This window comes from Lolium perenne, chromosome 5 (genome assembly GCF_019359855.2).
Source record: "Lolium perenne isolate Kyuss_39 chromosome 5, Kyuss_2.0, whole genome shotgun sequence".
In the NCBI taxonomy this organism is placed as follows: Eukaryota; Viridiplantae; Streptophyta; class Magnoliopsida; order Poales; family Poaceae; genus Lolium; species Lolium perenne.
In genome coordinates this window covers 218,067,103-218,080,338 of record NC_067248.2, presented here as the reverse complement: position 1 = coordinate 218,080,338, position 13,236 = coordinate 218,067,103, and the positions used below count along the sequence as shown (strand labels likewise).

General features: G+C 50.2%; 1 protein-coding gene across 1 annotated transcript; it reads left to right on the top strand.

Moving 5' to 3' along the window:
- Positions 1 to 7,992: 7,992 nt before the first annotated feature.
- Positions 7,993 to 8,877, top strand: LOC127304097 (uncharacterized mitochondrial protein AtMg00810-like). The gene has a single exon (XM_051334807.1). It carries the CDS (start codon positions 7,993 to 7,995, stop codon positions 8,875 to 8,877), a length of 885 nt encoding a protein of 294 aa, XP_051190767.1.
- Positions 8,878 to 13,236: the final 4,359 nt, after the last annotated feature.

The following is a 13,236-nucleotide window of genomic DNA, read 5'->3' as shown; positions in this document are numbered from 1 at the left end:
GATCAGCCCGAGACAAATCTCTACACGCCCTCCGGCTAAGCTAGACGTGTCACCACCACATTTTCGTGAGTAGAACACAAACTGACAAAAACATTAAAAAAAATGGATCCCTCCCACCAACTAGAATCGGGATTCACCGTGCTTCCATGGCTCTAAGGCCATAGGATGCGAGACAGATTAGTAGCGACAGGAGGCAGGAAAACCTAATCACCTCTCTATCTCTTTATAGTATGGTACTCATCTTGTCAACGCTTTAAAATTCCAGAATTTTTAAATGGACCACATGCACACATGGACCTAGCCTGCTGAAAATCTAACATATTTGTACAGGCTTCTTTAAAAAAGAGCCGCAACCTTAAACCCTTGCCTTTGGATCTATTATACTCCCTCCGTCACGTTAAAATTGTCGGACCGGCGAATTTGCAGAAACGCCCTCGGGGAATCCCCGACACAACGTGCCATCCCTCCCCCACTCGCCCTTTTCTTCCTCCCTCATCCCAGTGGCTCGCTCGCTCCGCCCGCCGGTGATGCTCTCCCTCGCCGACGAGCGCCACCGCATAGCTCGCCATCGCTGCTCCCCTCCGCCAGATATCGCCCCCGCGACGCTCCCCTCTGACGTCTAGCTCGCCCCGCCGCTCCCGACTAAGAAGATTGGACTTTTCTGTCCAGGGTTGAACTTTTCTCGATTGCCTTGATTCCTCTTCCTCTGAGGAGGCCTCCGGTCGCCTGCTCCTGGCGGCAGCGTAGAGGATGTCGGTGACACCGTACTCTCCCTTGCCGAACACCAGCTGGCGAGGAGCTCTCGCACGAAGCCGGCGTCCCCGACCGCGATCGCCGTGTAGAGCAGCCACCCGCCGTACCCGGCCCGGATGAGGCGGTTCCCCCGGGCGGCGCGGGACTCGCAGTCCCGGAGCATAGCACACAACGGCGGCGCGGTTCGTTGCGGCGTCGGCGAAGGGCATGTCGTCGTCCCAGACGTACTTGAGGCGGCGGATGCGGCATATTCTTGACAAAAAGCCCATGTGCCAATCTTTCCATCAAATGTGACTACACCATCTTCACTATATCTTGGCTTGGCAACAGCCGTGAGGAACATCACTTTTCCAATGATATTTTTGTTCTTCGCACTGCATAATGGTTTCGGTTCTTCGGGGTATAGGTAGGATGTGTTCCTCATTCTCGTCGTATCGAACCATTTCTCGTCGATATGGACTATGTTGTCCATTTCCTTGAATTTGCTTGGCAACTTCTCATCAAAGTTCTCATCCAACATAGAGACGCATAATTGCAACCTCTGTATCTTGTTAGCTAGCGTCATCGAAGGCTTTAGAGTATCAACGATGCGCTTAACCTTACCCCACTTAAGCCTCCGGTGTAATGTTGAGCGGTTAACACCGAGAGCTTTTGCTAGAGATCAAATTGTCCTTCTTTTGTTTAGTGGTATTGTTTTTATCCTCGATAGTTCCAAATCTTTCCTTTTTCTACCACTATTGCCCTTCTTCGTGTTCGACACATCAACGGGTTGACCTTGTGCAAGCTGATCTTAAGCTTTTCTCTAAATTCGCTCGATTGTCCGTACACTTGTATTCTGCAAGCTTGCTACAAGTTCCTTGTCTTTTGTTTGAAAATCTCGGTCTCTACTCTTAATTACTTCCAAAGCAAAATAAGCAGCATATTTCTCTTCATTTGTCAGATTTTTTTTAGGATGCTCAACATGTAGAATTTGTTCAGCAGGTTGATGAACCACCATATCGTGAGCTCCATTAGGTTGGCCAGCTACTACATCTTGAGGAACATCGGGCTCATCATGTGCTGGGCTTGAGTTGAGATCTAGTACACCATCATGTGCTGGGCTTGAGTTGAGATCTAGTACACCATCGAGACCTCTGGTGATCTTGAGCTTCATCAGGTTCATCAGCCACCATATCTCGAGCTTCATCAGTTTCATCAGCTACCGTATCTTGAGCTTCATCAGGTTCATCAGCCACCGTATCTTGAGCTTCATCAGGTTCATCAACCGAGCTTCATCAGGTTCATCATCATATGTACTCATGGAATTAAGATACTACTGGAGTAGATAATGAGCAACCAACACATCTTGTAGATGGCTAAGCCAGACTTTTCTAGTATTGTTTTAGAGTACAGGAATGCATTCAGATTTAAATCAAGAGATGTGCTGCAAATTCTGTAGTGGTATGTTGTACACACACTTCTCCCAAGAACATTCTTCCTGTAGCCACCAACATACGCAAACACACAAGCACAAGAGCTGCAAGATTTAGCATTAAAACTTGGGAGATGCTACAGGCATCTACTTCCTCCTAGCAGTCAGGCAGATTCTACTCCCACTGTATGGAGAACATGTTCTTCAGATTTTTATTAGGCATGTTATACTGAAGCAAAACATGTTCTTCAGATTTTTATTCTGGTATTATTCAGCAATACCTGCCTAATGTTTACATGGTATAGGTTCTAGACATTGAGTGATTTAACGGCCTCGAAATAGGGTATCAGTTTACTGGCAGGTGAGAGGCAAGAAACCTGGTCATGAACCCATGGTACCCGTGGATGTGTTACAATATCATCAACTCCCAGGTTACTTCATGATATGCTCACACCACCCGTAGAAATTCTACAATATCAGTAACTCCCTAACAAAGATGGAATGGCTTGGAGCTGCCTGCAGTGTGAAGAAATCTCAGAAATTGGCTGAAGCTGTTTCTTTAAAATGAAGTGCAACATGACGTTTTCTTATCAGACTCAGGTTAGCCTGTTACAGTTTCTTTTACTAAAGCAGAAAAAGCTCCTTGGAGAGGGAAAAAAAGAACTGTTCGCTCGCTCGCCCCCCCGACGGGCGACGGGCGAACCCTAGCCGCCGCCAACTCCCAGGCCTCCTACCCTTCCTCTCCCGGCCGTCGCCGCCGGCGTGGGCCGCCGGGCGTTGCGCGCGTGGTGTCGGCGGCGGCGGGGCTGACTCTACCCGCGGCGCGGCGGGGGCTCCTTGGCGGCGCGGTGCTGCTCGGGTGGCGGCGGTCCGGCGCGGCGGCTGAGACCCGCGCGCCGGGTGGGAGGAGGGACGGCGGCGCTGCTGCTTGGCGGCGGAGATGCGCAGGCGGGCGGCGCGGGCGGTCCCTGCTCGACCCAGATCTGGCCCAGGCGGGGCCCAAATGGGCTCGGCGGGCTGCCTGCGTCTACGGTGCGCTGGCGGTGCTCCCTGGCGGCGGAGATGGTGTGGCGGCGGCGGATGGGTGGTGACGGCGCTGCGGCCGGCCTGCTGCAGCTTGGCAGCAGGGCTTTACGGGCCAGTTTGGGCCCGGCCAGGCCAGTTCGGGCCTGGTGTGCCCTCGTTGCCATGTCCGGCCGGCGACCGCGAAAGCGGTGGAGGTAGTTCCTCCCGCCCGGTTGCGGTACCGTTATCCCCGTCCCTGCTGCTTGTCATCTCTTCCTTGAGGCCCTGTCCCGGTGACCACAGTGCAACGGCGAGGGTGACTACAAGACCGTGGTGGCGTGTGCTGGTTGGTGGCTTGTTTGGTGGAGCACGTCGGGGCGTTCAGGGTGGTGGGTTTGGTGGTCAGGAGAAATCTGTGTCGGCATGCCCGACTCCGGCGCGGCGACGCCTGCGGGTGCCGCCTTCCTTCCTGAAGGGCGTCGGATGTATCCCTCCCCAATCCCTTCCGCGTACCGGGGGAAACCCTAGGCCTAGTCCGGGCAGCAGCGGCGTCGTCGCCGTTCCCTTGTTGAAGGTGCTGCTTGGTATGCGGCGTCTCGGCGTGCTAGGAGCGTGGTGGTACTTCTCCGGAGGGCGCAGCGGTTGCGGAGTCATCCCCGTTTTCGTCAATCTGCCGGTGTCGGCATTAGTTTCTTTTTCTTTTCTTTTTCTTTTTCGTTTGGGTTCGATTGTGCTGCGGCTCCAGCTGTCTCGTTGTATCGGTCGGTTGCTATATTAATATAGCGGGGCGAAAGCCTATTTCGAGGAGGCAGTTTCTTTTGCTGAAATGGCACTACAAGTCCAGAGCTGCTGCACATTGGAAATTCAATACTCTGAAATTTGTTAGATTATATGTTTCGGTTAAGCTAGACTTGTAACGCAAGCTAGGGTTTTAGGCTTAGTCGGTTGGCTCTACTATTTATATCCCTTGTACCCCAAACAGTTTTGCATCAATTTGTGAGACATAATACAATCTTACATGGTATCAGACTAATCGATCCTGACCTATGGCGCCGCCGCCTAAGCCGCCGCCGCCGCCGCCGCCTGGTTACTTCGACCAGCACGCCAAGGCCGCCGCCGCCGCCGAGGCCTCGGCCTCTTCTACCCCTCCCACGGCTACTCCTCTCTCCTACACAGACACCATAGCCGATGTCACCCCCTTCATACCTATTACTTTAGATCTTGCCCAACACAACTACTACCATTGGCGCCACCTCTTTGAGGTTCACCTCGGGCGCTGCAACCTCCGTCACCACGTCGCCGCCGACGCCGCCCCTCGTCCTGATGACGCTCGCTGGATCACAGATGATCTCGCCATCATCCAATGGATCTACACACGCGTGTCCACGGAGATTTTCAATCTCGTTTTCCGTGAGGCCGCCACCGCCGCCGCCCTCTGGGCGTCCCTGCGCCAGCTCTTCCAGGACAACGCTGACGCCCGGATCAACAACCTCCACTCCGCGATCCACAACACCCCTCAGGGGGACTCCTCGCTCAGCGTCTACTGTCAGCGCATCCAGATGATGGCGGATGAGCTCCGCGAACTAGGCGATCCTATGCCTGATCGCCAGCTTATCAACATCCTTCTCCAAGGGCTCAGCGACCGGTTCAAGACTCAAGCGGCCATGATTCCTTTCATGCGGCCTCGCCCTTCCTTCGCGGAGATCCGGTCCCTGCTGCAGAACGCCGATGATGACCTCACACGGCGGGAGGCGCGGCCTCACGTCTTCGCCGCCTCCACCCGGCCGCCCCTGCTGCCTACTCCTGCACCGGCAGGCCCGACGAGCCAGCCCACTGCCGCGGCAGGACCCCCGGTACCGTTTCCAGCCTCCGCCGGGCAGCCTCCTCCTGGCTGGCGTCCCAGCCCCAACTACAAGGGCAAGAATCCGATGTACTGGCCGCCGCGATCTGTCACTCCACCAGCCGCCTCGACGCCCGCGCCAGCGCCTGCCGCTCCTCCCGCTTGGCGCCCGCCACCGGCGGCACCGACGCCTGCGCCAGCACCTGCCGCGCCGCCTACCTGGAGCCCTCCTCATGATCCCTGGACCGGCATGGTTCAGGCTTGGTCCATGCCCTGGGCGGCCCCCTCTCCGATCGGTGCTCCTCCAGCTTACACAGGTGCCTGGGCGCTGGGTCTTCACCCCCACACTGGTTCCCCTGGACTCCTCGGCCAGCGTGCCCCGCCGAACGCCTACCACGCCGCCCCAGCCTACTACGACGGGGGGATGCCATACATGCCATATCAGCACCCCCAGATGTTTCAGCCTTCGCCTGTCCTCATGCCGCCTGCTCCAACTGCACCGCTGCATCAACCGACCTCCGCTCCCTCACCGAGCTGGGACCAATCTGCGTTCTTGCAGGCCATGAACAACTTCGCTGCCCAGGGAAACTCAGGTATGGACTGGATTTTCGATTCCGGTGCTTCTAGTCACATGTCTGCTTCTAGTAATATGCTGTCAAATTTTTCCACCACACAACTTTCATCCATAGTCCTAGGAAACGGCACTACTATACCTATATATTGCACCGGCCAAACCACCATCCCTACACCCACCAAACAACTCCTCCTACGTGATGTCCTTATTGCACCCGCGCTAATCAAAAACTTAATTTCTGTTCGTCAGTTCACCCATGACAATCTTGTTTCTATGGAATTTGATCCGTTTGGTTTATCTGTGAAGGACTACCAGACCAAAGTGGAGATCGCTCGGTTCAATAGCTCCGGCGACCTCTACACTCTCCATGGCGCCGCCACCCACGACCCACCCACCTCCATGGCGGCGTCCGTCGACCTCTGGCATCACCGTCTCGGCCACCCCCACAACGCTACCTTGTCTTCTATACTTAGCGAATTTTCAATAAATTGTAATAAGGATAGTCATAATACCTCCATATGTCCCTCTTGTCAGCAAGGAAAACATGTTCGCTTGCCCTTTAGTTCCTCTACTACTGTTAGTACCTTTCCTTTTGAACTTTTGCACTGCGATTTATGGACATCTCCCCATACTAGTGTCTCTGGCTTTAAATATTATCTAGTCGTTCTAGACGATTTCACACACTTTGTCTGGACTTTTCCTTTACGCAACAAATCAGACGTACACACCATTTTCCTAAACTTTCACAAATATGTCGCCACACACTTCTTTCTTCCCATTAAATTTATCCAATGTGACAACGGCAAAGAATTTGATAACTTTCAAAACCGAAACTTCTTTCTTCAACATGGCATTCTTCTCCGATTTTCATGCCCATACACTTCACCTCAAAACGGCAAGGCAGAACGCTCGCTTCGCACAATAAACGACATCATTCGCACCCTTTTAATCCACTCCTCAATGCCACCAAAATTTTGGGCCGAAGCCTTACGCACGGCCACCTACTTACTTAACATCCGGCCTCACAAGTCCAACCCAAACTCTACATCATTCTACTCTCTTTACCTTAGTCATCCCAACTACTCTGAACTTCGCGTCTTTGGCTGTCTTTGTTTTCCAAACACTGCCGCCATCTCCACCAACAAACTATCACCTCGCTCCATTCCCTGTGTCTTTCTAGGATACTCTGATGAACACAAGGGTTATCGCTGCTTGGATCTCGTCTCCGGCCGCGTCCACATCTCTCGGCACGTTACTTTTTCCGAGCATATCTTCCCTTTCTCCACACGGACACCCTCCCAAACTCCCATTGACCCATCGCCTACCCTACATCATCCCATCGCTCACCCCGCTAGGTTTCCTCACCACTACACCGCTCCTACTACACCCATACATCCGTCTCCTACCGCCACCCCAGTGCCCTCCTCGCCTGCCGCGGCAGACCCTTCAGCCGACTCCACTGCCGCGACAGCGGGGTCGGCTGCTTCCTCTGCCGCGTCCGCAGCTCCACCCGATACACCCATCTTCCCCGCCGCTCCTTCTCCACCTATTCCACCATCTTCGACGTCTGACTCATCCGCTGCGCCTGACGTCGTTGTTCATCCCACTCCACCTCTACCACCCCATGCTGTTCCTACCCAAGCTCCCACAAATGATCACACAATGCGCACTCGGGCCAAAACGGGATTTCACGTTCCAAAAAGGCCGTGTCTCAATCTTCATGCCACCACTTCTCCGATCTCCCCCATCCCTAAAACCTACAAAAGTGCTCTTCTCGATCCTAACTGGGCTGCTGCTATGCGTGATGAGTTTTCTGCTCTCATTCACAATGATACATGGCGCCTTGTTCCTCGCCCTGTCGGTGCAAATATTGTTTCCGGCAAATGGGTTTTCCGCCAAAAATTTCTCTCCGACGGAACTCTCTCTCGCTACAAGGCTCGCTGGGTTTGTCGTGGTTTCTCTCAGCAGCACGGCATCGACTACGACGAGACCTTCTCTCCTGTTGTCAAGCCTAGCACTATTCACACTGTTCTTAGCATCGCCACTTCCTCTTCTTGGCCCATTCACCAACTCGATGTCAAAAATGCCTTTCTTCATGGTGCTCTCCAAGAAACTGTTTATTGTCAACAACCTTTAGGCTTCGAAGACTCCTCTGCTCCCGATCATGTTTGTCTCCTTCAAAAATCTCTTTATGGCCTCAAACAAGCCCCTAGGGCTTGGTTCCAACGTTTTTCAACTTACATTCAAACAATCGGTTTCACTCCCTCTCTCACCGACACCTCTCTTTTTGTCTATCACACTTCCACACACACAGCTTATCTTCTTCTTTATGTTGATGATATCATTCTCACTGCTTCCACTAAGACTTTTCTTGATCATATTATTACACTGCTTAACTCTGAATTCTCTATGACTGATCTTGGTGTGCTTCATCATTTTCTTGGCATCGCTGTTACACGTGACTCTAATGGTCTTTTTCTTTCCCAACGTCAGTACATTCTAGATCTTCTCAACCGCGCAGGCATGATTGACTGTCAGCCTGCTCGTAGACCTGTTGACACTAGCGCCAAACTCTCTGCTGATGGCGAACCATTCTCAGACCCAACTCTCTACCGTAGCATTGCGGGTGCACTACAATACCTTACTCTAACACGCCCAGAAATATCTTATTCTGTCAAACAAGCCTGCCTATATATGCATGATCCACGAGTTCCTCACTACAATCACATGAAATGCACTCTTAGATATCTAAAAGGAACATTAGATTATGGCCTTCACATAAACACCACTTCACCTACCAGTTTGACAGCATACTCTGACGCGGACTGGGCTGGATGCCCCGACACTCGTCGGTCCACGTCCGGATACTGTGTTTTTATGGGTAACAATTTGCTTTCATGGTCTTCTAAGCGACAGGTTACGGTTTCACGCTCGTCTGCAGAAGCTGAGTATCGAGCTGTTGCACATGCAGTTGCTGAGACAGTTTGGCTACGGCAGTTGTTGGCTGAACTTCATCGTCCCATCCAGCAGGCCACTATGGTTTATTGTGATAATATTTCAGCGGTTTACATGTCCAGCAATCCAGTTCAGCATCGGAGGACAAAGCATATTGAGATAGATATTCACTTCGTCAGGGAGAAAGTTGCTTTGGGCCAAGTTCGAGTTCTTCATGTTCCCACTACAGCGCAGTTCGCCGACATCTTTACCAAGGGACTGCCGACACAGCCGTTTCATGACATTCGTTTCAGTCTCAACGTGATTGAACCCCACGTTGACACTGCGGGGGGATGTTAGATTATATGTTTCGGTTAAGCTAGACTTGTAACGCAAGCTAGGGTTTTAGGCTTAGTCGGTTGGCTCTACTATTTATATCCCTTGTACCCCAAACAGTTTTGCATCAATTTGTGAGACATAATACAATCTTACAAAATTCAATGCAGCTGAATTTTGGTCTCACTCTAATTGTTTGTTATTGTTGGATCTCCTAGAAATCAGCAAATCAGAAATCGTCTGACTCTTCTAGGTTAATTTATCTTACCTATGCTTAAAAAGAGTCACTTAACCTTTTCTCTCTCTGAACATTTGGATTCGTTTTGATCTTCTTAGAAGTTACTTTCCATTAGTATTCGTCATGATTATGAATTTTATGTTACCGTGAACGGAAAATTGTTAGCAGGTTACAATTTCAGTTGCATGATCTATAGGATAGTATTGTGTATTCCACATCTGCAGGAGTCGTCAGGAATGGGTACCTGCACGAGAAGGTAAGAGCGTGTGAAGGCGGCTCCGGCAGCGGTGGCACAGCGCGTGAGGCCGCTGGACCTGCGGCGCCAGGCGCGAGAAGTCGTCGGCGCGGAGGGAGGTCGCCGGCGCGGAGGGAGGGAGGGACTCTGAAGGCGCCAGGCTGCGACGGGCGTGTGACTCCGCCGGCGCCAGAGTGTGCGTGGCGCGGGAATCTGCCGGCGAGAGGTGCGGGAGTCCGCCGGCGCTCGACTCTGCTGCGACGTTCGCGCGAGTCCGCCGGCGCGAGTCCTCCGCGAGCAGGAAGATGGGAGATCCGATTGGGGACAAGATGGTAACGTTTTCGAAATATGAAGGGTTGAATTGCAAAATTGATTTTACACTACACCTTTTTTTTTGCGAATGATTTTTACACTACAGCTCCGACATGTTTTGTGTGACGGAGGGAGTATTAAGTTTTAAGGGCATGAGCAATGGTGGCATACACAACTAGCTGCTTCATGTAAAAAAGTTGTTAGAAACAACATGCTCAATTTTATATCTCCAATGAAAGCTACAACTTTAGTTAGAAAAAAGAGAAACGGGACCTCACAAATATGACTCTATGTATCTCTTTCTCTCTCTAAAAAGCATGCTTTTAAGTCTTAAGATCCCACTTCCTGAAGAGGAGACTGCCTCCTCATCCGAACCTACTTTAGACCACCCAAACCTAGTTAAAGGTGTGAAGCAGTAGCTCTAGAGCGGTGCATTGAACATGCCCTAAATATGGTCAGCAACGCGACGTCAAGCTACTATTATTTCTCAACACTGAGTGTTGCTCCATCGTGATGGCAACTCGGTAGGAAAAACTGCCGGCATGGACCAGATCAGGGTTTGGTCGGGTAACACGTGGTCTACAGTCTACAGACTACATGTCACTTACGGAGACTTGGGATGCGGTCATACAGAGCTGAAGCACCACACGTCAAGTCGTTAGACACCAATTTTGCTGTATTTTCGAACAAAAAAACTACTGTAATTTCGTTGCAACTAAGCACAACCACAAAAACATCTCGTGTCATTCGATGGGAAGATGAGTTGGGATTGCATTCACGGCTTGTAGTTGTAAGTTGGAATAATCTTCCGTGCATGGGAAAAAAGACAAGAAATCTCCGAATACAGACCAAAACAACGCATCAATTATCGACGACCTCACTATCGTGACGGATCACGGATAGCTGGGTCACAAGGATATAAGAAAAATCCTCTGGTTACTAACCCGTTACTCCTATATATGTCTTGGGCAACAATGACAGGAGAGTAAGTATAGGAGACAGTGTCGTTGAGTCGATGTAAACATCAGGCGACGGGTTTTTGCGAAGGAATGATATATGAAAAAATAAATGAAAGGATGAGATACGTCTCGCGAATCGGTCCTAGGATGCTTTTTCTCTAGGAACAACAAATGGATGAATGGAGTTGGAAGATTCCTTGTTCAAAAAAAGAGTTGGAAGATTCCCTCACAGACTAGCCAAGTCCAAGTCTACATGTCTCTCCAAGTCATTAGTCTGCAATGGATATCTGTCCAAATATTAGTGTGCTCACTAGTGGAAAACGGGGCAATAGGCCCGGTCCATTTGGGCCTTTAGACCCGGTTCCCGAACCGGGACCAACTAGGCGGGACTAAAGGGGGTACCCTTTAGTCCCGGTTCAAAGATAAACCGGGCCTAAAGGCCTCGACACGTGGTGCGGCCAGGGAGCTCGCAGTAGAAGGGCTTTGGTCCCGGTTCGTGGTACGAACCGGGCCTATGTTTCTCTGCCGCGGCAGAGAATTGCTATTTCTCTGCCGCGGCACAGATTTGGGCTGTACCAGCGTTTCTCTGCCGCGGCAGAGAAACAGGGCGTTTCTCTGCCGCGGCAGAGTTTCAGCAATGCATATATATATCATTCAAGAAACCACAAAAAATCGTCATGAATATATATAGACATCGTCAACAGTACACGACATAGTCAACACAGTACACGTAATGCATGCATATTTACAATACAACATGTCCTGAACGAATATCCTCCGCCGTCACGATCTTCCGATAGTGCTCTCCACCTGGGGTAAGGACCTCGGTAATAAAGAATCCCGCGATTTCCTCTTGAATTGCTTTTATTTGATCCGCTGTTATGAGAGTGTCCCGCAGGCGTGTCATCTATATTTAAAAAAGGAGATCAATATATGAATGGAACTCAATACAATAGATGGTACTAATTAAGATTAATTGTGAAAATTTGTTATCGTACACGAGTGTGTTGTATTTGGGCATCCCCACCCTTGGGACAGGACATGTCACGCATGAAGGTGCAGACGTAGTATCCACATAAGTTATTCCCTTGTTCCTGCCTCATACACTTTACGAAAAAATAGTTCGATCAAACTAATAATCAAGCATCGTATTGAAAGTAAATATCATATATAAAGTTTCACGGACATAGCTATATATATAGTACTACTTACAGGGTAATCTCTAAATGTAAGCTCCGGTTTCCATTCACCCGGAACAGTATTGATGAACCGTTTCCAAGCCCTGCCCGGCAAAAAATAATGAGTAAATGAGTAATTGATTAGTTGATGATATCTTCGAATTAGAGCAGATGAAGATGCCAATACGAAATTGATTGAAACTACCTCTGGAGGATGGCAGCCATGTCCGCCCATTCCGCATATTCTTTACGTTTCGAGTCCATGACGTTTACGACTCCAAGGTGAAGATCAATGATTAGGAGAATAAAGTGGAAACTGCACAAGCATAGCTCAATGATTACGAGAATAAAGTGGAAGGTGCACAAGCATAATGTATGTTATATATAACACTCACTTGAAGTTGTAGGGAAAGAATATATCCTCTTTGTCTGCCTAGCTTTTTATGGCCATCTTCGCAAGTTGGGTATAACAATTTGTTGTGATCTTCTATCATCTTGTCGAAGGCCAACCTTTCCTTTTCAGTTTCACATTCTCTCCTTGCATCAGCAATGGCCCGGCCAAGATCATCATCAGCAGGCTCATCTGGTGCCTCTTGATCTTCTACTTCATTGTCTTCATTGCCTTCTGCAGTATCATCGTATTCAGGGAAATTGGGATAACCGTCATCATCCTCTTCCTCTTCGTCATTGTCTTCCATCATAACCCCTCTTTCTCCGTGCTTGGTCCAACAATAGTAACTGGGCATGAAACCGGATCGCAGAAGGTGGCTGTGAATGAGACTCGAGCGAGCGTAATTTACGGTATTCTTGCAGTCCACACATGGACAATACATGAAGCCACCATGTTTGTTTGCCTCCGCCACGGCCATAAAATTATCCAGGCCTGCAGTGAACTCGTCAAACCGTCGGTCAATGTACATCCATTGCCGATTCATCTGCATGATATAATTAAGCGGATCAAAACCATTACAGAACATCACGATGTATATATACACATGCATTTTATCAATTGCAGATGAAAAGGATAAAGTTGTTAACCTCGATGAAGAAGAAAAAAGCAAGTTAAGTGTGGCTTGATTTGTGTAAACTCAAGTGGCAAATCCTCTTAAGCATTTCATCGAACACCTCTTGTGCATGTGAAGAAGAGAGGAAAGCAATACACCCCTCTTGTGAAGATAGTGAAAAAATGGCTAAGTGTGGCTCACACTTGGGCAGGGGCAAGGTTATATAGCCAGAGGGGGGCCTTTGGACCCGGTTTGTCATACAAACCGGGACTAAAGGGTTCCCCACGACTGACACGGCCTGCCGCGCCCTGCGGTGGACCCTTTAGTCCCGGTTTGTATGACAAACCGGGTCCAAAGGCCGCTACAGGACAGGCGCCAGCGGGTGGGGTCGTCCTGGGCAGAAACGAACCGGGTCCAATGGGGGCATTGGACCCGGTTTGGTTCAGCAGTGGGACAT

What these genes read in the sequence shown, in the direction of transcription:
- LOC127304097 (XM_051334807.1), top strand. Translation starts at nt 7,993, where the DNA reads ATGACTGATCTTGGTGTGCTTCATCATTTTCTTGGCATCGCTGTTACA.